The sequence below is a fragment of the Silurus meridionalis genome, chromosome 3 (genome assembly GCF_014805685.1).
Source record: "Silurus meridionalis isolate SWU-2019-XX chromosome 3, ASM1480568v1, whole genome shotgun sequence".
NCBI classification, from domain to species: Eukaryota; Metazoa; Chordata; class Actinopteri; order Siluriformes; family Siluridae; genus Silurus; species Silurus meridionalis.
The window spans coordinates 17057988-17082541 of NC_060886.1; the positions used below are offsets into that span (position 1 = coordinate 17057988).

The 24554-nt window shown below is 37.3% G+C and overlaps 2 protein-coding genes across 2 annotated transcripts; one reads left to right on the forward strand and one right to left on the reverse strand.

The window, feature by feature from the left end:
- The first annotated feature begins 2817 nt into the window (after positions 1-2817).
- On the forward strand, positions 2818-24430 carry gtf2f2b (general transcription factor IIF, polypeptide 2b). Its single transcript, XM_046844079.1, has 8 exons — positions 2818-3001; positions 3122-3195; positions 3298-3316; positions 3649-3793; positions 20858-20939; positions 21017-21116; positions 21194-21337; positions 24136-24430. Exons 1-8 carry the CDS (start codon positions 2933-2935, stop codon positions 24271-24273), a joined length of 771 nt encoding a protein of 256 aa, XP_046700035.1. The 5' UTR covers positions 2818-2932; the 3' UTR covers positions 24274-24430.
- kctd4 (potassium channel tetramerization domain containing 4) lies at positions 8616-10378 on the reverse strand. The gene has a single exon (XM_046844065.1). It carries the CDS (start codon positions 9926-9928, stop codon positions 9152-9154), a length of 777 nt encoding a protein of 258 aa, XP_046700021.1. The 5' UTR covers positions 9929-10378; the 3' UTR covers positions 8616-9151.
- Positions 24431-24554: the final 124 nt, after the last annotated feature.

The following is a 24554-nucleotide window of genomic DNA, read 5'->3' on the forward strand; positions in this document are numbered from 1 at the left end:
CCTCTATTAAATTGACTGAAGTGTATGAAATACAATTTGATAAGATTTCAACCTAAAACAAAAGTATGAGGAAAAGAAAATACCAAAATAACTGTGTGCCTTTTGTGAAAAGCAGGTAGACAGACGAGTACGCACCCATACAAATGTCAGAGAGAGAGAGAGATAGAGAAAGAGAGAGAGAGAGGCAATTGCAATGTAAGTGTCTGGTGCTGTCAGCAGCTTTAAATCACACTGGTACTCTACAGCTAAACAAACAGAGAGCTATTGTCCTCCTGAACAATTATGCTTGATTTCACTGGAGTCTGTTTTTAGTTCATAAACATTTATTAGAAAATCTTTATGATTAGATAAAAAAAAAGAATGCCACAAAGTGTTGAGTCACTGTTATGTGTAATTTGCGGTATTAGATGAGATGTTCCTAAAAAAAAAGTGTTTATGGATTTAACAAGTGAGGCCAGAAAATGATGTGGCTGCATGCACACTGTAGTGAAATGAAATTCCTGAAAAACAAAAGCTTAAGAAATCTGTCTGTCTGGACAATAAACATTTTACTGCATGTAAACATCAGTGTTTGACGTCAAAATAGACGATTATTTTCCCTAATTTCATAACAAAATAAAATAAATAAGATTTTCGTCTGAAAAAAAATCTAAATGCTCAAGTGTGCCACACCTTAAGGCAATATTCCAATATAAGTTCTGAGTGCTGAAGGATTGTTTTTTGTAAATTGATATTAATATAACTAGCAAATGCTCAGCTCCTTACAAGTGGTTTAAAATGTACACAAACCCCCCAAATGTAATAAATAATAATAAATAAATAAAAAAAAGGGGGGGGGGGTTTACAGGGACTTAAACACTGCAGGAGAATGTGCAGACACAATTCTTTTAATGGTATAAATTTAACACTGTTCCAAAAATTTGAAAGATGGTGTATCACAATCATGTAGACGAGTTCAAAAGCCAAGGATCTAAAAGTGTGAAGTAAGGGTTGCCAAATGAATATTAAATCAGTAGTTTGGTTTTAATTTTCTTTTACATTGCAATACATTTTTCTCTTCTCAAATGCAACTCCTCTTGTTCCTTTCTAAGCTGATTAGGTTGGCAGTACAGTTTGGTGAGGCCATTTTTTCCCCCATTATAATTAGTTCATTGAAATGTAGTCAGATATGTTAGTGTTGGCCCCACATATGGAGAAGTAAAAAAAATAATAAGAATTTTTTTTTTTAATATCTTTTACACATCCAGAGAAAATTCTGACACAGCATGCAAGGCAATAATAATGAAATGCCATATATATACAGTATGTGAGTGTGTGTGTGTGTGTGTGTGTGTGTGTGTGTGTGTGTTGTTTGTGATTATTTATTAATAATTAGTAAATGCCTTATCTTGGTCAGGATTATAGCGAGTTTGTTGACTATCCTACGTAAGGTGGGAATACACTCTGCACCCACACATTCAAAGAGCACTTAAGAGTATCCAATTATACTGGGGAAAATCCCACACAGACATTATTTCTAGTTTAGGATCAAACTGGGGATCAAACTTTTTCTATTAAAGCCAGCTATGTTATAGCAGTCTTTCATTATGCACATTATGCTAATTCTTATTGTTTTTGGACCTCTTCAATTGATATGAAAATGATGAAAGGTAAGCGTGGATTGAAAAAACTTTAAATTGCAGATCTTGAACTAATCCTTTAGTTTTGTCAAGTAAACGTGCAACCACCAAGTATTTCAAATACTGTATTTAATTGAGACTAGTATACCAGTCTACTAGTATTTCTGCCAAGACTGTTTGAAGTAAGATATGCGCATGTCTGCCCCCTGGTGGCTGGAGTGAGACTAAAGCGCAGTAAACGGCCTGCTAGTTTTCAGTGGCCTTCAATTCAGCATGAATGAAGAGTTTGAATAGTGAATAGGTTTGATGCAGATGCAAATATAAATGTAACTTAATAACTTTTTTATTAAATAATGTTAATAGTAAACTACTACTTATTATTATTATTATTATTATTATTTCCTGGACAATATGCAATCCATTTCTTTTACCATCCTGGAAACAAGTGACGTAAATTGTTTGCATGTGAGATCCATTTGGGTTTGAGATTTGATTGAGCAAGTGTGTTAAATCTGGATCACACAAACTCGCAGGTGGTTCTGTTGCATTGGATGTCTTGGTGAATTTGATAAGATTTACTTTTCTTCAGTAAATCACTTAAATTGCAAATCAAAATGAATTTCTAAATGTAAAAGCTAGAAAAATACAAAACAGACATTCTTTTTGCTAATAGTCTGCTGAAGTATTTGCTTTAATTAAACAAAGAACATATATTTATGCAAATGAGGCTTATGAAATTAAAATCTATTTGATTAGGTTTAATTAAAAAAAAAAAATTAACTGTGAAACATACTCTCAAGAGAAAGACTACAATTGTACAATTTGTCAGAATATGATTTATGTATTGTTCAATTTCGGCATAAATCCAGACAAATGAACATTTTGAGAAATTCTTCTGTAATATCCTTCTAATGTGATGAGCATGCAACATTTTCTGAATGCAGTCCTAAACAATGTGGCTTGACAATGTTATATGGCTGAGCCGAGTAGGCAGGACTAAAAGTTTTTGAGTTTTGGAAAATATTTCAGTTTAAGAGATGTCATGTTAGATACAATTTACTAAACAAATGCAAAAGCTTCCATATTTAGTTTTGTGTCATGCTGAAGCTTGTAAAATATAAGCACGTGGTGACTGTGGAACAGTTTTGACCACTAGGTGTCAGTATATATACACTGCACTTTTGGGCTATGTTTCAAACGCATGAGCCTGAATCATTGCTATATAATCAACTTTACCCCGAGTGACCACCGGGTTTGTTTTTTTATTAGAGCACACATTTCCTCGTTAGACAATATCCAAGGCTGCAGCAGCCATGACTGATAAGGGCCGCGACGTCGATTTAACCAGAGCCAAACAAAACACTGGCGTTTGGCTAGTGAAGGTTCATTGTTTAGAATTTTCAAAATGTACATTAAGTTAAAATACGCACTGCTGTACTAGTGAGCATATACAAGAAATGGTCTAAATAAAAATGTTGGAATCCTGATGTTTTCTCTATTAGATTCCTAAATATTTGGCCCAACAGTGGGGAAAAGCATCTGGACGAGGAGAAGTTGGCAAACTAAAAATAACTAAGTAAGCATCATCTGCCTTATACATAATATATTAAATACTGTATTTGATTTGAGATCATTCAAACAATTTTTTTCCATTTTCTTTTTGTTTCATCTCTGCAAGACAACAAGGAAAAACAATGGTGAGTATAAAACCAGCTTTCAGTGATTATTTAAAGCCAATGTCTGTGAAATGTATAAATATAACAAATTATAAATTGATGGGCAGCTAAGCACAAAGTTTCAGTGGTCATATATATTGGTATGTATTGTATGTCTGCAATTACAATGAAATGATGTGAAGAGTATGGCTTCAGGAAAAGAGTGACAGTTTTTGCAATTTGCTGTAACTGGTCATTTATGGTGTAAGAGCAGCCTTTTAGACTGTGAATTACCATAAAGCATAGGAAAATGCATTTTTACTGTGCAACAGAATAAGGCAGGGTTACTTATGGCCTTACTTACTGTATTTAAGGTGTCATTCAATCTGAATGAAGAGCTAAGTGTGGTTGAACATTCAGGAGAGAAGGCCATGTCAGTGCGAGCACCCAGAGAGCATCCATTCACTATGCAGGCTGTGGGGGGTCAGACCCTGGCCGTCTTCACAGAGAACTCCTCAGGTGAGCTTTGACATCAAACACTTCTGATGGAAAAGAGGAGTCTGTCAGAAACTTGAAATCTCTTTGCTACTTTAATAAAAATCTACAATAGAAAGGAAAGATTCACCTTGGAAGGCCTCCATATCAATATTTATGACATTTGATATTCCATATAATTTTTGGTTGAAACCTCAACTGACTCATTCGCCTATTTGCACTTTGAAGACAACACAAGACAATTTTGAAATACAATGTTAACCAGCCACTCATTGATAGATATATCGCTGTATATTGCAAAATAATCCTGAAAGCTGGACTCCAGCTTTTGTTCTTTTTCAGTCGATCATAAAAATGACATTAAAAAAAGAGTGAGAAGAGGAACTTATTTTATAGTTCACTAGAATGTTTTCCTTGATAAATAATATTATTTGTCTGCACTACTAATGTACTTAATCTGCCAACAAATCAGCATTCAGAATCTCTGAACACATATTGCATGCCAAATATATTTTAATATATATTCATAATCTTTTACTATGGCGGAGTTTTTTTGTTTGTTTTAAGCATGCATGCTGTTTGGCTGAAGCTCAGAATAGTGTTCTTGAAATGCCTCCAAAAGCCCAATAATATCTGTCCATTTATAGTACAGTGTGATGCACCTAAACATATTTTGAAGTTTTAGATGCAGGCAATCTGACAAATCTTGCAAACAAAAATTTATTTTCCCAGTCTTTAATCTTAGTCCAAACCTGTAGTTTAATGAAGCATATCTTTTGTCTTTGTCTGTGTTTTAAATTATTATAACACCACAAACATTTTTGTTACTGTTCATTTTTAACAATGTCGAGAAATTCTATTACAATGATGCATGCGGTGATGCATGATTTAGCAGTAAGGGGTTATTTATTCATAAATAGCTAATGACTGAAAGCAAAAGCAACAAAATGTGGAATTTAAGCTCAAGTTCTCTTTGTTCTCATTGCTTATGAATATTTTTTGCAGCCGTCTGCCTAGCTTTTGCAAGCCGCAGGTATTGATTAAGTGGTTGCTAAGCAACAGGTTAGCCACCGAACTTGGCAATGAATAGAGGCTCTCGCTTCAGTTAAAAGCTTTCTCTGGCCTATGGGGGTGGTAAGGGAGGGGGAATATTTTTCAAGGCAAGTTATGAATTGAAGTAGTTCAGGGTGAAAAAACACTTCAACAAATGGTACAGTATATAAATGCTCAAAGCTGGCATTTTAAGAATTTCTCTAAGAATTAAAATGTGTACATTTTACTCTTTTTATTTTATTTTTCCTGCACACAAAACTATACAAAACATGTTACAGCAATAAAATTAGAAAGCAACATTCTCCTTTACAACTGAATGATTTTGCTTGTAGATGAATAGATTTAGCTTGAACTATAATGTTATTTTTGTGATATATACCAAACTATTCACTGGGTCTTTTATTATTAAAGAAGGGAGCATTTAAAGCTTTTGAAGATGTAAAATTATATTATATTATAGCTTTTTGTTGTGTAGTTGACAAATCTTAGCTTTTGCGTCGTAAGAAAAGTTTCCTTAGATAGATCTCATGAAATATGTATTTGTATGAAAAATAAATCATAGCTGTTGAACCTGACACGTCTTCGCCATTAAAATCTTGTTGTAAATGTGCACTGTACACACAGCCTTTTCTTGGAGAGGATCGAAGCTAGAATAGTTCCAGACTAGTCATCTCAAGATAATATTTAATCTGACTGCTGAGCATTGGATAAGAGCCCCAGGCTCCAAATTGAGTTGGAATTTTAAATCGCATAAATGTGTTTTGGGCAGCATTTGGAAAAAGAGGAAACGGCTGTTTTTAGCAGTGAGATTCCTTTCCAAAGTAAACCAGCTGTGTGATTTAAGGGGTTTGTGTGTGTGTGTGTGTGTGTGTGTGTGTGTGTGTGTGTGTGTGTGTGTGATGAGTGAGTGAGTGAGTGGTGGTGAATGAACGTGCCTCAAAGGCTTTAATAAGGTGTCACAGTAAAATGTGAGATGTTGCTTGTTAACAGCCCTACTTCTCACCCAGTGACAGGCTGGAAAGTCAACTTTCCTTGACTCACGTAGGCGTATATAGTCAGTTGCCAGGTCAGGCTGGAGCAAAAAGCAGAATGCTGAAGCATGCACGTGCATTGAAAGATGTTTCATGATTATAGTACTTATATAAAACAGCGGGTATTATGAACTGAATCCATAAAAAGTCATAAATGATGCTGCATATGGAAAAACAGAGCCGACCTGGAAGGAATATAATAGTCAGATGACCAAGATGATTAATGTAGAAGGTTAGGCTTAAGTTGGCTCTTTTTTCACAGTCATTTTCTCAGTTTTTCTGTGTTTGGAGAATGGTGTTAGCCTGAAGCATGTTTTAAAGAGGTAAATATGAGTCACAGTAGCTGATTAGAGTCTCTGTATTAGCGTATAGCCAGCCATAGTGCCAGGATTGTCGCTGTCCACTTGTGTAGGAGTTACAGCTACTGATCATTTATACAGCTCTTAATTATAAACAAACCAAAAAAAAAAACAGTATATTTAGCGTTGTAGCTGTTAAATGGTTGAATGTGTCAGTGTATGGTTGATTTCTGAAGGTGATGTGTCTTGATCATGATGAAAGTATAATTAAGTATAAGCTAGTAAGATCATTGTGTGTTCAGGAATTCATAATTTCCATTTAAAATTCTTGTCTCTATAAGCTGCATTTGGAGCTTTATTAAAACACGCAGAGGAAGTTTAATCATTATGAAGTTGAGAAGTTTGATTTTGCTTAATTGTGTGGGTTTTTTTTTTTTTTTTTTCTTTTCTTCACACCCATCTATTCTCACCCATCTAGCACTTCACATTATTAATGCAAAACGCTCTGTTTAAGATTCTCTTTAAGATTCCGGTTTCTCTGGTGTTAAGCTTTGACAGCCAACAATTCTCTTTCTTTTAGTAATTTCCCATTTTGAAAGAATGCTATACTAGAAGACCTCTTATATGCATTTCTGTAAAAGCCAGAAAGCTACATTTTATTTCTGCTCATAAAGATGCTCGGTTGTGTTTATCTATTGTGATTATAGTGAGATGAAATCTTTTCTTGACATAATTGACATGCAAATTCATGTGTTTATTCATCCCTGTCTAATTGAGAAATGCACAGTTTATTATTACGCCTCTGTGTAAGATACTTTACAAGACCTTGCTACTGAGTGGGCAGACTTTTTGAGTTTTCTAAGCTTTGTTAGACTACATTCAATTCTAACACACTAGGAATTTGAAGCAAATGTATTAGTTTGGCACAGTGTCAGGAGAGTGGCCTTCAAATGCCTGAGTGATGTGTGAGTGTTTTATTAGAATATATTCTTTTATCTTTCTTTGTAGATTGTGATATGTCTGCGTCCTTGGTGTAACTCTGTGCTATATAAATAAAAGTATAGTATTAAAAAGGAATAAATGACAGGTGAATAAAAATAATAGTGTGGTGATTGGCTGACATTTGTACATTATTACTAATATGTACATTTATGGAAAGAAATCAAATCATATCTCTAACCTGACTGTGCCTCATTCTACAGGTGTAAATGTGTTCGAGATTCCTCAAGGTTATTTGCAAACTTGATTTCACATGGTATCTTGACTGATTAATTATTATAACGATGTTAGTCATGTCGCCCCTGGAACACTTAATAAGAATCAGTGGGCTTTTGTTGTAATGTAGGAGTATTGCCTGGCAGCAAATGGATGTGAGACTAACCCATGAATATTTGAGCAGTTAATGGCTGTTACATCTGAAATAAATGCACACAACCTCCCCCCGCCCACACTGCAAGGTGTTTGTTGCCCTAATGCCTGTGGGTTAGAGCTGCATCATCAGTCATGGATAAGGGCTAATAAGCCCCACAGTCTCTCATCAAAAATGAATGACCCTTATCTGCAATTAAAAATGAAACCCAGTTTGATGTTCTCACAACAAACTGTGGGGATGGGTATGATTCTGTCTTCTCAAGTGTCAACTATTCATTGTGACTCATTAGCAGAAGATGAGTGCAGGACTGATTCTATGGAAACAGATGTATTTTTGTGTGTGGAGATGCAGTCTGCCTTGTTGTGGGTGTATCCATATGTCCAAAGTTACTTCATTTAAAAATGACTGGCATTCGTCTGTAATCGAATTCACACAGGCATCAACCAAATGTATTAATCAACATTCACTAGTGTTTTTATTTGCTTGATATTCAAAGCTGTATGGATATGAATATCCTTCATAACTACCAAGCTATATCAAGTTGCATTGCTCATTTTATATTTTTTGGTGGCAGAAGAAAATATGAAAGTTGTCATTATTTTGTCACGCATGAATAAATTGATAAAATAATGACAAATAAAATGTTTGATAGAACAAGCATGTTGAAAGCTCCTTTATAAGGTAACAGTAAATGTGATCCATGTGTATATGGCTGGTTGTGCTTAATAAGAGTTTTTGTAGAGATACTTGTTCTGTCACAAAGTAAAAGCTTGCTGCATTTAAAATGGGATCAGTGCTTGAGGAGAAATTTTATAATTATTGGAAAATGGCCCTCTGTTTTTAGGTCATACAAAATATTGCACACTTATTTAGGGCACAGCGTAGCCTCTGTGTTCAATTATATTTAGGAATTGAGCTTTAAATTTGTCCATATTGAACCCATGCAACTCTATACACGAATATTCAAAGCCTTTAAAAAAATTATATATAGACTGCTATTATATTACTGTTAAAATTAGAAACAAGTCTAACCAAATCTACTGATCTGTTGAAAAATGTTAAATATAACAAGCATTAAATAAGGCATATAGTACAATTTACTATATATACTCTTTATTTTGCAAAACATTCACAGTTTCTGAATAAAAGTAGCTGTCAACTGTATTTTTTCACAACACAAGCAATTACAACATTTGCTCCCAAAGGGGAATAATATTTATCCATGCATTTTGTATTTTAACCTGTTGATCAGACATCACAGTGCCTGTGTACCCTGTTCTAAATCTGTTCTGAGCCTGAATCAATTCCTCTTATTTGAAAAAATTCTGTAAAGAAGTTGAAAGGTTTTCTATAATACAGTGCAGTTCAGAAACCATTATCCATATGCTCATTGTCTTACTATAAAAAAAAAAAGCTAGTTTGTGTCAAATAACATTAAACATTATAAGCAAGAAGAAAACACAATACATAAAACCTCTTTTGACTTCTCATGGCTGGTAAGTAGGAGCTGGAGGAATGCAGAAGCAGCATAACTTGCAAAATGTTTTTTTGTAAATACAGTGCAGGTCCTGTGCCGATGGCTGGAAACATCAAGGTAGGTTGATGGGTACGTTTGTGCTGGATTGGGTCACTTGACAAAGTGCAGAGCCTCACATTGCACTACTGATCCCCGGCTACTGTCCAGGCAGGTGAGCAGCCGAAAACCAGCTCTAAGAGCCATCATGACCGTTTCAAGCTTGAGTGTCTCCAGAGTGCACAGGAAGGTGCTGTCCTCCTTGAGCACCAGACGTGAACCCTGCTCAGACTTGATGAAGTGCCGGAACTGGATGATATTAGATGAAACCACAAACTCCTCAGGGAAGCCATCCAGGCGACTCTTGGAGATCTGTACTAGGCGTGATTTGACTTTCTCGATGAAGGTTGCATTGCTGCAGTAGACTTTGAGGCCGTGTGAGCGCTCGTGGCTATCGGTCACCTCAAGGAAGGCAGGCTCGCGTTGACCTGCCTGTTGCTGCTCCCACTCTTGCAGAGCCTGGGCCAGTTCACTCAGCCTGTAGAAGTCAGCTTCGCGGCGCAAAAGTGCCAGTTCCTTGAAGTCATCTGGCAGAATCAGCTCTCCGGTCCTCAGGAAATTCAAAATATGACGGAAAACAGGCCCATCACGATCAATAAACGTATTGCCCATGGAGTCTACATGCTGCACGGCTTTCTTACCACTGACAAGCTCTTCAAGTAGAGAGCCAGGGTGTTTGGCTAGAGTTTGCCGCTGTGCTGCATATAAGTAGCCCCCCACATTGAGGGTGATGGTGCCCGAGGAGGGCTTCTTAAAGCTCTTGCTGGGTTGCAGCAAGTCCGGATTGATCTGCCTTAGCTCGCTTTCCATCCTTCTGAGATTCCATTCCATGCCGTTTCCTGAGCCCAGCCTGATAGTGTGTGGGGGGAGGAGCGTGGTTTTGTGTGTGCGGGCGAGCAAGCAAATAGCAGTGGCACTGGCATTGAGCACGGGAGCACTAAGCCCTGCCAGCAAGTGCCGGAGCCTTTCGCAGCCACACAAACACACATATACAAGAGCACGCAAGCACGGTCACAAACGATTACAGTCTCACAGGAGGAGGAGGAGGAGGGCTGTTAAGGGTGGTTTTGTCTGCGTCAGTGGAGAAGGGGAGAGAGGCGAGAGAGGGAGAGAAAAGGAGAAAGAGAAAGGGAGCCTTAGCGATAGTGCACGTGCAGCCCTACCTCCCCTTTACAGCCTGGATTTAATCACCTCTACACTCCAATGTGCTCCTCCGCTCTGGTTAGGCAATTAGCACTCATTTGGCTCTGATGAAAGAGATCATCAGCCGAACAGCAGCTTGTGAACTTGGTGGACTTGTCATAAGCTTAGTTTAATTTATACTGGGCGTAAACTGAGCCAGTGGAAATAGGGAGTATATTAATTTTTATAGTTTTCACACATTTTATTCCTCTTTTGTCAGTCTTCTCCTTCAGAGGGCCATCTGTTCTTATTGTGTACTTGTAGTGACTATTGGCAGCTTTATAAATAAACCCGGCCAGATCGAGAACAGCGCATTGGCATGTTTATGTAAATGACTTGTTTCTCATCTTTCAGAATGCATAATTGTATCCAATGCAGCACGCACTTTAAGATTTAGACTTTAAGATGCCTAAAAGGGAAATCTTCTTTAAGATGTATACATTCTAGTGAGAAATTTAAATACTGGCACACAGATTGAGTTAAGGTACAGGCTTTGATTCATAATTATTCTCTGGCTGAGAAAGTGTTTGGCACATAATTGACCTCAGGCTGCCACAGAATATATTACAAAAGAGATACACACTGTCATTAGCCCATAAAAACACTTCCAGGGTTAAGACTCAATATTTTTTTGTGATATTAGCATAAGAATGTGGGCTGACAATAACAGACAGCCTAAGCAACGTCTGTTTGTCGCTAAGGAGACATGCCTTTTATACAGACCGTTGTGTTAATGTGTCTCTGGCATCGTTCTCTGCACTTAGCCATCAAGGCATTTCCGTCAGCTGTGTCTGTTAACAATGACATCTTGTCAGTCAGTTCAGATAATCTTTTTGCCCTGGGTCAAGGGAGCTTAGCTCTTTGACATTGGCATGACAGTAGTGTGCTGTTTGAGAATAGCAGCAAGCTCGTTTTTCTAGACAAGGGTAGAAGGAATAATTAACATTTTGCAGTTTATGATAATGTAAAATTGAAACCATGGATAATGTTTTTAGTCAGGTCTTAAGTCTACTTTACCCAATTATAAGTAACTGTAATATTTTGATCACTTAGTAATAAACAGCTTTAGTTTTAGGGCATGCATCTTAAGAGCTCTAAGGTGTTGAAGAAATAGCATGTCTCAAGTGCCTTTTTGCATCTTTATAGGAGATCAAGTTACAGTCTGCATTTCTCAAAGGAGACTTTGCAGTTTAATAGGAAAACTGTTCATACATTTACAAGCAGTTTAAATGGAGCATTGAAGAGAGACTTGGGACAAGAACTGATATAGAAAAGCTTAAAAAAAAATCCTGATGGTGTAATAATTTAGATAAACAGTGGATATAAAATGTCTACACACCCTTATAAAATTGCAGGCTTTTAAATGCCAGAAATAACAACTTAAATGTCAGACTTGTTACATCTTTAATGCGATCTTACAACAAACATAAATCCATAGAAAAGGGGAAAAAAAATGTAATTATTGGGAAACTTTTACACCCTGATAGCATATGTTTGCACACCCCTCCCAATCAATACTTCTATCTATAAACATCTACACTTTGGAATTTTACCCCATCTTTTGCATAAAAAAAAAAAAAAAAAGTTCAAGGTCCTTCAAATTGTGAGGAGATCTTGTGTGTGCTGCTCTCGTTCGGTCATTGTTAGGATTGTCTCTGAGCTGGCTATGACTGAGAGTCTCATCTCACTCATTTTTGTTTAGTTTTCTCCAATACGGATCCTGGAATATCAGTCACACAGACACCCGGGCATGTATGCAAGATATCCAAAGTTTAATAATGGAGAAAATGCATATATAGACCTCAGTGACGACTATGGGACTATTGCATTGCATATCAGTACATGATGGACAATAACATTTTGTAGAAGGTCATACTGTTCTTGGCACAAATGTACCATCATAAAAATTACAGTCGAAGCATAGCAATATGCAATGAAAGATAATATGAAGTCGTCACACAAACTGGGTAAATTACTCCTGGTAGACTAACCGAATAAGAGTTTTGGAATATTAACTAACATTGCCACTTTTTATTCTGAAAGAATAACATTTTATAATGGAAGCCTGGCTTAAGGTCAGGAGGAAAAGGAGGAGGATTAATTGGGCACAGAGAAGCGACCGTGCCAACATAATTCAGTTATGTCGAACCTGTACTCTCTCAATTCTTGTAAATGCCAGGTACCCTCGTTTGATAGAAGAGACCTTGAGAAATTAAAGGAATATGTAATCTTTCAGAGACAGTTTGCAAAACAGTACTGAAATAGGGTCGCCATGGATTTTTTATGCCATAGGTTTTCAATGTGATTGAGGTCTGGGCTCTGGCTGGGCCATTCCAGGACTTTGATCATCCTTTTCTGAAGCAATGTCCTGCTTGATTTTAATGTGTGCTTTGGGTCATTGTCATGTTGAAATGTGAAATTCCTCTTAACCTTCAGCTTTTGGACAGAGGACAGAAGATTTGGTGCCAAAATATCACTATTTGGAGCTATTCATTTTCCCATCTATCTTGACAAGTGCCCTTGGCCCAACTGAAGAGAAGCAGCCCCAAAGCAAAATGCTACCCTCACCATGCTTCACTGTCTGTATGCTGTTCCTTTGATGATTTACTGTATTGGCTTTGTGTCAAACAAACCTTTTAGAATTATGTCTAAAAAGTTGATATTTTGTCTTGTCAAACCATAACACATTTTCCCACATGGTTTTGGGTGACTGAAAGAATCTTTTGGCATAATTGAGATGGGCTTGCATATTCTTTTTTGTAAGAACTGGCTTCTATCTTACCACCCTACTGCACAGCCAAGACCACTTCAGGATGTAGGAGATAATAGTTGCATGCAAGGACTGACCAGTACCTGCCAGAAATTCCAGTGATTCCTTCAGTGTTGCTGTTGGCCTTTTGGTAGCCTCTCTGATAAGTTTTCTCCTAGTACTCTCATCAATTTCGAAGGATCATGCTGCTCTTCACAATGTCTTTGTGGGGACACATTTTCTCTTCTTATTGATGTTTTTGACAGTATTCCATAGTACTGTACACTGTTTCCTGATTTGTATTTTTCAACAGTTAAGTATCTTTGTTTCTTTGGCAGCTCTTTGTGGCCCGTAGATCTTAGTAGACTGTAACCCCAAACATCCAAGCAAATACTACAGCAACAGCTAAATGCCAACTCCATATGAAAGGGTGTGCAAACTTCTGCAATCAGGGTGTTTTTGTAGTTTTTTTATTTTTTATGTTCCAAATTATTATTTTGTTAATTTTTTTTTAGATTTCAAAAACATGCTATTTCTTTCTAAAATTACTGAAATTATTGATACTCCTACTCACCCATACATGTACTGTAGGTATCTGAAACAAGGCATCTGTGTGCATATGGTCAGAGTACACTAGAAAAAAAAGGAGTTGTTCGAGAAACTGCATGAGTAGAGGCAGTCCACAGATTGAAACATGAATAATGCAGTGTGTAATACTCAGCAGTGCAGACATATTTCTTGCAATCATATAGTATTTGAAATTATTACATAGAGGAATGAGGAATAAAAAATACATTGTATTGTTTGAGATATATGAGCCACATAACTTATTATTTTAGTTTGATGTTAAGACCAACCACTGTTTGACATCCATTTTTAAATTAAAGTTGGACATTGTCCTAATTTTTTTCCTTTTTTTTCCCCCATTTACATACAAGCACAGTTATGTTTGTGGATTTAGAGAAAGCGTACGACAGGGTGCCAAGAGAGGAGTTGTGGTATTGTATGAGGAAGTCAGGTGTGTCAGAGAAGTATGTGAGGGTGGTGCAGGACATGTATGAGGACAGTGTGACAGCAGTAAAGTGTGCGGTAGGAACGGCAGACTGGTTCAAGGTGGAGGTTGGACTGCATCAAGGATCGGCTCTGAGCCCTTTCCTTTTTGCAGTGGTGATGGACTGGTTGACGGATGAGGTCAGACAGGAGTCTCCATGGACTTTGATGTTTGCAGATGATATTGTGATTTGTGGTGAGAGTAGGGAGCAGGTTGAGAAGAGCCTGGAGAGCTGGAGGTCCGTGCTGGAGAGAAGGGGAATAAAAGTCAGTAGGAGTAAGATAGAGTACATGTTTGAATGAAAGGGAGGGCAGTGGAGTAGTGCGGTTGCAGGGAGAAGAGGTGGTGAAGGTGGAGGAGTTCAGGTACCTGGGGTCAACAGTGCAAAGTAATGGAGAGTGTGTTAGAGAAGTGAAGAAAAGAGTGCAGGCAGGGTGGAGTGGGTGGAGAAGATTGATAGCAGGAGTGATTTGTGATAGAAGAGTATCTGCGAGAGTGAAAGGCAAAGTTTATAGGACTATAGTAAGACCTGCTATGTTGTATGGTTTAAAAACAGTGGCATTGAGTAAAAGACAGGAGGCGGAGCTGGAGGTAGCAGAGCTGAAGATGTTGAGGTTTTCGTTAGGAGTGACGACGATGGACAGGATTAGAAATTAGTTTATTAGAGGGTCAGCGCATGTAGGACGTTTTAGTGACAAGGTGAGGGAGGCGCGATTTAGATGGTTTGGACATGTTCAGAGGAGGGACATGGGGTATATCATTTGGAGAATGCTGAGGATGGAGCCACCAGGAAGGAGAAAAGGAGGAGGTTTATGGATGTGGTGAGGGAACACATGCAGGTAGTTGGTAGTTGCGTTGAAAGAGGCAGATGTGGAGGACAGGGGGGTATTGAGACAGATGATCCGCTGTGGCGACCCCTAATGGGAGAAGCTGAAAGAAGAAGAAGAAGCAGAAGAAGACGACATACAAGCTTAGTTATGTTGCTAAGATGAATACGAAGTGAACAGACTTTAGTATAAGGGCTTTAGTCAAACTATGCAGTTTTCCATTAAGTTTAAGTGAATTTGAGTGGATTTTTAATATGGCGCTATTGATACATGATATTCCAAAATGCTATTTTAAGCACTTGTGTGGTTAACAGCAGCATAGTGTTTGTTATAAATAAGATTCTAGATTCATAAGATAAGATTCATTTACAAATGCCAACACAGGATGAATGTGCTGCTTTACAACACAGCCACTACAAACAGGCTTACAGCTTATGCATTCATTCATTTATTAATATTTAGGCAATCTATCCTGAACAAAGTTGTAGTGGATCTGAAGCCTTTCCCAGGAACACTCAGCTTAAGCTAGGAATACACTCTGAACCCATGTGCTTGTGCACAATTATACCTAGGGGCAATTTCCAGTACCCTTTCTACCTACCTACATGTTTTTTGTAGGTGGGAGGAAACCAGCAAACCAAAAATCAATGAAGAACATGTTACTGGCAAACCAAACAGCTGTATTCACCAGTTGAACACAATCATTTTGTCACTGTTAAGGCACATAATTAGCATTTTAAACAGAATTAGACTGTACTGAAAATGTGTACAAGTCCCTTACTAACTATACATTGGTTTAGTGCTTTTCTATTAGGCAATCTTTTGTTATAGTGTGTTTTTATGCCTCTAACTGATTATTGGGGCATTCTGTTTTTGGGGTTATCTATCAGTCTATCTATGCATTTGTTTGCTTTTTTGAGAACAATTGGTTGAATGTTTGTAGAATTTATGTGGAGTTCTCACAGTTACCAGCAGATGAACTGAGTAGGTTTTAGAATTGACTCAAACATCAAGGTCAAATGTTTAAAACGTTTTTTTATTTCGGCCTCTTTTCGGTTTATTTTAAGGCATATAAAAAAAAGTTACAAGAAGGATTAGACTTTTGTATCACTGTTTCTACTTGCTTCATTCAATTCTAGATATTTTTTTCTCTGTAACAGTATATTTGTATCCCACCTCTGCTAAGGCACACTAAATGTTCAGCTCTTATGAAAGGTCTGATGGTTTAACAGTATGTACAGCCCATTTGACCATGCATTTATTAGCTCATGTTTACAAAAGGCCTTTTAAAAAACCACTGATAAGATAGACATGCTTAATGTGGAGAGGCACTTGATTCTGACTTTCACAGTAAATGTAAATTTATGCTCTCTACTTTGCATATGCAAATTCTGTATATTAAAATGTAGGATCCTGTGCCATTCTAACTATTACCCTAGATTTTAACATGTAAATTGTAACAACTCATTAGAGCTGCGTTTAATTACAGCTGTCGGGATGATGTTATCAAGTCACTGTGTATTGTGATAGATTTCACAAGGCATATCATGAATATAAATATAATAACCTTTTGAGTTAAAAAAACAAACAAAACATAAAAACATAGTGGAAAAACTTCTTAAGTTCTTTTTAAGATCTTAAGTTCTTAAGTTAAACTTTGTCGTAAAACTGAGTACATGCGTGACCAGATGTCACTCAAATTTTTTTTAAGGGTAATTGATGATAATTATAGTGCACAGTCACTGTTTGTCATGCCAAGATTTTCTATAAATGGTAACGCTGTTAAATTATTCATAGTTTGCTGAGGTGTAAGATAAATCTCTTGATTGGCAGTTGTTGGAGGAAAGAGTTTTACATGAGACATTTGCCATTTGAAACTGCAAATTACAGTTGACTGTCATTGCATAACATGGAGGTGGTGGGTGGCAACGAGTTAAGACGTTCTAAAGAAAATGTCACACAGATGATAAAGATTGCCTCCACCTTTTCCAACTGAGATCACTCTGATGCCTGTTGAGTTTCACAACAGTGTTTCTTTCATAAACCCTTTCCACATTTCCAGTTCTATATGATGGTTGATACCCCGCCTTCTCCTCAGCATCTACCAGGTTTGATATTTAAACACAAGAGCAATATTCACAGTTAAAAGTGGGTGCCAAAAACAATCCAAAGTGAGAAATTGTCTCTCAGATTATTTTGCAGGGCATAAATATCCCACTGAAAAATTCATCACAAAGCTGTGTGTGCAATATATAGTACAAAAGGATGAATTCGCTCATGGGGATGATGGGGAAGATGCGTCAGATTGCTCTGTAATAATCCGTTTTTGCAGTCATATGCAAATTGACTGAGAAGTCTGGGGATTCATGGCACTGTTGCACACAGGTTGGTATAAGTGGGGGTTGAGAAAGTGAGAAAGAGAGACTGTTTGTGTAGATAACTCAGGATGTTTTGAGCCCTAGCAGTGCAGAGAGGATTGTAACCTGCGAGGGGGCGGAAGATTGACCTCTAACCTTGCCAACATCTCAGCAGCCCACAGCCTACACCACCCCCAACTCCATTCAGTTTGGATTTAAATGCCTTCTGCTACATAACTGGAGGCTTCATGAATAGCCATTTTTTTTCCTCCCCCAAATCCGAAGCACATAGCCTCTTGTGCCACTGAACCATGTGTTCCTGTGAGGCAAATGGATGCTTCAAAATGGAAGTGGGTGTATTTTATTAAGTCAGTCCAATAAGTACCTCTGGACCCATCAGTCAGTAATTGCTAATAATTGTGTACAAGACCAATGATGGATTTTGTGGGTGAAATCGTGATTCTGTTAAAAGGTTTTCTATTCGACCAGAGAGCCCTCAAAACCATGTCCTTTAGTGGTATTGTTTTATACAGGATTGCTTATTTTTATTAAATATGAAGGCTTCGAATCACAAGACCACACAGTGTAGCAGGTAAGTAGATAAGGACTTCACACTTATTATATATATATATATATATATATATAATATCAGAGGTGGCAAAAGTACACATCCTTAACTTAAATAGAAGTACAGATACTCATGTTTTAAAATACTCGAGTAAAAGTTGAAGTAATGGCTCTGAATGGGCTCTGACATGTACTTAACTAAAGAGTAGCCATTATTGCTACTTGTTTTCGTGTCATGATGGTAACTGGACCTCACGTCCTACTAATAATAGGGCTGTCAATCAGATTAAAATGTTTAATCATGATTAAGCGAATGATTATCATGACTTAACTCACGATTAATAGCAACTTTCAGCACACATTTTAATCTGTTCTAAATGTACCTTAAATTAATACTTTTCAAGTTTTTAATAATCCAACATGAACTTGATGCTTTATGCAGATGTATGTAAATAAGTAATGTTATGTCTACTTATTTATCTGCATTATTTGCCCGATTGCTACTTTTTGCAAAACTGCCAAACTGCATTTCGTTGCTATGTACCTGTACTATGCAATGACAATAAAGTTGTATCTATCTATCTATTAGAGAAACTATACTCAACATAGAGCATAAAGGCAAAATATTCTTTCAAATGTTTTAAAACATTATGGTTTCCACACGGATGGTTAATGAGGTGATACTGGAGAAACTACCTTATAACTTTCATAGGGATTAACTAATCTGAGAATATTTGTTTTGATGTGAACTTGTTTATATAAAATATTATAATGCTTGTGAGGCAATTCACTAAGATTCAGGTTGTTTTATTTGTATTTTTGAAAAGAGATGACCAGGACTGTAGAGAGCACACCCTTTCTCTTTTCTTTATTTTACAAAAGCACAGCATTTTGTTATTATGAGTGTATACATATAAAAGTAGGCCCTTTACAGATTCGATTGATGTATGGTTCTTATCTGTACGATCACAAAAGGCAGTAATTTAAGTTCATTTCAGTGTAATGAGGGGAAAAAAGGCACAAAATGACCCCAGAGAGATTGTGTGTATCTGCAAGAGTGAAAGGGAAAGTTTATAGGACTGTGGTGAGACCTGAGGAGATGTATGGATTAGAGACAGTGGCATTGAGTAAAAGACAGGAGGTGGAGCTGGAGGTAGCAGAGCTGAAGATGTTGAGGTTTTTGTTGGGAGTGATGACGATGGACAGGATTAGAAATTAGTTTATTAGAGGGACAGCACATGTAGGACGTTTTGGAGACAAGGTGAGGGAGGTGAGATTGAGATGGTTTGGACATGTGCAGAGGAGGTACATGGGGTATATCGGAATGCTGAGGATGGAGCCACCAGGAGGGAGGAAAAGAGGAAGACCAAAGAGGAGGTTTATGGATGCCGAAAGAAGAAGAAGCAGTAAAAGATAACACAAGTTGACGCAACATTCAAAAGGTCAACAAAAGACCCTACAACAACATCAAAGGAACTGCAGGCCTCACTTTCCTCAGTTAAGGTCAGTGTTCATGACTCCACCATAAGAAAGAGACTGGGCAAAAATTGTCTGCATGGCAGAGTTCCAAGATGAAAACCGCTGCTGAGCAAAAAGAACATTTAAAGCTCGTCTCAGTTTTGCCAGAAAACATCTTAATGATCCCCAAGACTTTTGGCAAAATACTCTGTGGGTTGACGAGACAAAAGTTGAACATTTTGGAAGATGTGTGTCCCATTACGTCTGGCGTAAAAGTAACACCGCATTTCAGAAAAAGAACATCATACCAACAGTAAAATATGGTGGTGGTAGTGTGATGGTCTGGGACCTTCAGGACCTGGAAGACTTGCTGTGGTAAATGGAACCATGAATTCTGCTGTTTACCAAAAAAATCCTGATGGAGAATATCCAGCCATCTGTTTGTGACTTCAAGCTGAAGCGAACTTGGGTTCTGATACAAAACACACCAGCAAGTCCACCTCTGAATGGCTGAAGAAAAACAAAATGAAGACTTTGGAGTGGCCTAGTCAAAGTACTGACCTGAATCCTATTGAGATGCTGTGGCATGACCTTAAAAAAGGCGGTTCATGCTCAAAAACCCTCCAATGTGGCTGAATTAAAACAATTCTGCATAGATGATTGGACCAAAACTCCTCCACAGCGCTGTAACAGACTCATTGCAAGTTATCGCAAACACTTGATTGCAGTTGTTGCTGCTAAGGGTTGCCCAACCAGTTATTAGGTTTAGGGGCAAACACTTTTACACACATGGATTTTGTTTTCCCTCAATAAGAAAAACCTTCATTTAAAAACTGCATGTTGTGTTTACTTGTGTTCTCTTTTACTAATATTAAAATTAGTTTGATGATCTGAAACATTAAAGTTTGACAAACATGCAAAACAAAATAAGAAATCAGGAAAGGGCAAACACTTTTTCTATCTAGCTAGCTAGCTAGAAAACTGATCATTATCCAACATTGACAGGTCTATATACTTTCACTCTTGCAATCAGTGAAAATATATAGGCCTGTAGATGTTGAATAATAAGTCTTCTTTAGACATTGACAGCAAATGCAGGCAGCAAAGAGCTAAGGAATAAAATGGATTTCTAAGTTCAGGGAGACTCAGTAGATTACATTTATCCCTTGTTTGTCAGACCATTATTAATAAAACTGCAAAATGTAAGTACTGAGTCAGAGAAAGTACCAGCCTAAACCACATGACTGCAAATGTCAAGTTGAATTTTGAATAGAGGTTGTATGCCAACACTACAATTGAGGGTTCTTGTTTCTGAAAAGAATTACACTGCATTGTTCGGTATTTCGCTACCTAATTTGATCAAGTGGCACTATGGATTCATGCTACAAGTAGATGTTAAAATCTGCAGAGCTTTCTGGCAAATGTAATGACTGGTTTTGTTTATATTAAGTCATAATCTAGTTATTGTAAGTTTAATGCATATGTTGTTTAATATATAAGTATTATTTATATGCATTTTATGCATGAATAAATTTAAAATGGTGGTGTTCTTTTTTTTCTGCTTCAAAGACCAGGTTACACTTGAAGGCATGGTGGTACAACGTGCTGAATGCAGACCTGCAGTCAGTGAGAGCTACATGAAGTTAAAGAAGTGAGGACACACAGTGGTGAATAAAAAAAACAGTGTTCAGTATTTAAACGTTAGTAACATAAACCTGTTGTTTGCAGACTACAGATTGAGGAATCCATGAAGCCACTCCGGCTGTCTCAGCAGCTGGAGAAAGCAATTACCACCAATTACAAACCTGTATCTAATCACACCTACAATGTTAGTGTGCTTCTGTATTTTCATCATTGTGTTTATCTCTGTTTTGCATTTAATTACATAAATTTTCTTGCCTGCAGGTGGAATATGAGAAGAAAAAGAAAGAAGAAGGCAAGAGAGCCAGAGCTGACAAACAGAAAGTACTGGACATGCTCTTCTCTGCTTTCGAGAAACACCAGTATTACAACATTAAGGATTTGGTGGAGATCACCAAGCAACCTGTGGTGAGTCACGATGTTCTTGAATCAGCCATACCCATGTGGCAAAACAAATATGTTAAAAAATAATGATCTAAACCTTGGGGGGTCGGACTCCAATAGCAAGTCAGAGTTGTGGAAATGTAACCTTCTACCTTGTGTAATACACCTGGTGCAAAGTAAATGCAATGCAGGAGAAAATAAAACAAAGCTTTATTGGGTAGTAGCCTCCAGGATATGAATTTGACCCTGCGTAATAGGATCGAATCCTCACATTAATTCCTATCGAAGATTTTTTCAAAGAAGAGCTGGTTTATAATGTAAGCAATTAATATGCACATTAATATTCTGTATCTATAGATACAGGTTTCTACCTCTGTGCAAACAGAACAGCTCTTTTTATGGATGTGAGCCAGTGGTTGGTGTAGGTAGTTTAAAAATGTCTCAAAATAGTTTTCTGTTTTGTAACACTGGGCAGCGATTTAATTGGGTTTGGAAACTGACCTCTGGATGAGCTGCCTGCTTTGAATTTATGCATGAGAGTTCCAAACTTCAGAATCCAATTCACCCTTTGTGTACTGGTTTAGTGTGCTATTCTACTGATGGTCAGTATTAAAGCACAGCAATCTACAAATGCTTAATTTTGAATGACCACAAGTATGGCAAAAGATTTGTTAGTAGTATAATCCAATTCATTCATCTTCAATTACTGCTTTATTTTGTGGTTGGGGCTGAGGTAGATCTAGTACTTGTTGGTAATACACCCTGGATGTGACATCAGTCTACCACTGGGCTGCATTCATTTAATTAAAATTAATAAGAAAGTAAAAAGATTTTGCAAAACAGTAGATTTTCATGTGTGAAATTACAGCTTGACAAATATATCATGTTCTTACGAGGCACTGAGATATTCAGACGTGACATTTGTGTCATAATGTAATGCACTTTGACTTCAGAACGGCGTTTCTCCTCAGGTGGGCTTTGTACTGCTCTCTGATTGCATTATCATTGTTAAGGGTTCTTGCCGTTCTCAAGTATACTGTAACTACCACATAAATACTGTCTCAGTTTGTTCTCGCTTGAGATGTAAATGTCATGAAGTTAGATGACTCATCAATACCGCTGAATTATGATACTAATCAGGAGCAGGGAAAGTTTTAAAGCATATGGTAGTCAAAGCTATGCTAACTACCGACCTCCAGTGGACAAGGTTTCTAATTGCAGCAAATTGATCTAAATATTATGAAGCATATACAGCGGTACCTCGACATACAAGTAGAGGTGATAATCGGAGGCGGAGGGAAAACTCGTTTTTTACTATCACTCCTGCACACTACGTATCCCTAAACTTTAATATTTTTACTTTTTCTCCTTTGCTTATCTTAATTTTCGTCACAATCTTCTCTTTCTGTCTTCGATTCGCCATCTAGCAGTGGCGTCTCGAGCTCGTAGCTCAAGTTTTTGCTCACGTGGCAAAGCAAAAAAATCGACAGAGTGACCGCTCGTATCTAAAAAAACTTGTATGTTAGGGCACTCGTATGTCGAGGTACCACTTTACACCGATCAGGCATAACTTTATGGCCACCGAACAGACATAACATAATGACCACCTGCATAACATTGTGTTGGTCCACCTTTTGCTGCCAAAACAGCCCTGATCATTCAAGCATTAACAGCACTCATTTCTCTTCAGCAATTTGAGCTACAGAAGCTTGTCTGTTAGATTGGAGCACACGGGCCAACCTTCGCTCCCCACGTGCATCAATGAGTTTTGTCTGTCTGTCTGTCTGTCTATCGATCTATAGATAGATAGATACTGAATTTGAGGACAAAATGTTTACTTCCTTCATAATATAACCCACCCTCACACAGGTGCCATGATGAAGAGATAATTAGTGTTATTTACTTCACTGGTCATAATCATTATGCCCAGTTGGTGTACAATACTTAAGGCAATAGTAGCTGCATTACCTTTGCTTTGTTTTTAGTACAGTGAATACCGAATGATTGTTTAGATAAATGAACCAACTTGCTTTGCCCCTTCAGGATTAAGAAAAGGATGACTGGCATTTTTTTTTATTGTTTCTCACAGAAAGCTGAAATAATTTAACCCACTCATTGAGTTGTTTTAAATTATTTAACAAATCGACAATTTAAATTACACTGACCAGCTTAAAACAGTTTCTGAGCATTAAGGAAATAAGCCAAGCAGCTTGTTTGTTCCAATAAACTCCTGTTAGAGTGCATATCTGACCGCCTATTTCTGTAGGTGACTTTTCTGTGGGATCCCAGTCCTGACAGGCACTTCTAGTTTAAGAATCCATCAGACAAAATGGCACCAAAAATCCATACAGAGATGCGAGATGAGAAAAATGCCTCACTATTGAAAGAATTTGTGGAGGATTTTGAGAAAATTCTAAATATAGGGCTATATCAAATCTGCACAAAACGTTTTCTTGCATGGTTTGTATCTAAAGCTTATGTTTCCTTAATTGTTACAGAGGGAATTTTTAACAATCATTCAAAAAAAAGAAACCCAGACTGCAGCGTTCACATATCACTTCAGGGGTTTTCATGTAAAAACTTGTTGCCATGGTGACAGAATGACATCACTTCAAGCGCCAGATATCACCAGTTCTTAGGCACGTGACCAGCTGCAGACCAGCTGTTTTGACTTTAGTAACCTTATGAGGGGGCACAGATTTATAGATGCTGAAAGGACATGATCATTATTCTAAGGTTTTGTTAACCAGCTGCTTGATTACTGCATTATTTTTATAGTTAACAAATGACCCTTAATCTTAAACAAGTTCAAACATTCCTAGATTTACCTGAAAGAAATTCTGCGGGAGATTGGAGTTTACAATCCCAGAGGACCTCACAAAAGCACCTGGGAGCTGAAACAAGAGTATCGACACTACCAGGAGGGAGAAAACGAAGAAGAAGAAGAAAAGATGGTTTAATATATTCAATGACATGGCTGTATTTATACAATAATGAGAATTTATTACTAATTTCTTGTCAGTTAATTGACTAACGTTGGAAAATTGGAATATTTCTTTTGTTTGTGTGAAATGAGAGGGCCTCAACAGAAATCGAAATAAATGTGTCTATGCGTAATACTTTTTGTATTTGGTTAAACTGCTATTCAACATGGCAGAATGCCTAATTAACTGTTTATTAGTGTTATAGGTTGACCGATTAATCGGCATCGACCGATTGTGCCGCAAAAAAATGTAGGCCG

Bases quoted from the DNA above. Each gene is read 5' to 3' on its own strand.
- gtf2f2b (XM_046844079.1), top strand. From the start codon at position 2,933: ATGACTGATAAGGGCCGCGACGTCGATTTAACCAGAGCCAAACAAAAC. The intron at 3,794-20,857 runs GTGAGCTTTGAC...TCTGCTTCAAAG, and splicing joins CTTCACAGAGAACTCCTCAG to ACCAGGTTACACTTGAAGGC. The intron at 20,940-21,016 runs GTGAGGACACAC...TGTTGTTTGCAG, and splicing joins AGCTACATGAAGTTAAAGAA to ACTACAGATTGAGGAATCCA.
- kctd4 (XM_046844065.1), bottom strand. From the start codon at position 9,928: ATGGAATGGAATCTCAGAAGGATGGAAAGCGAGCTAAGGCAGATCAAT.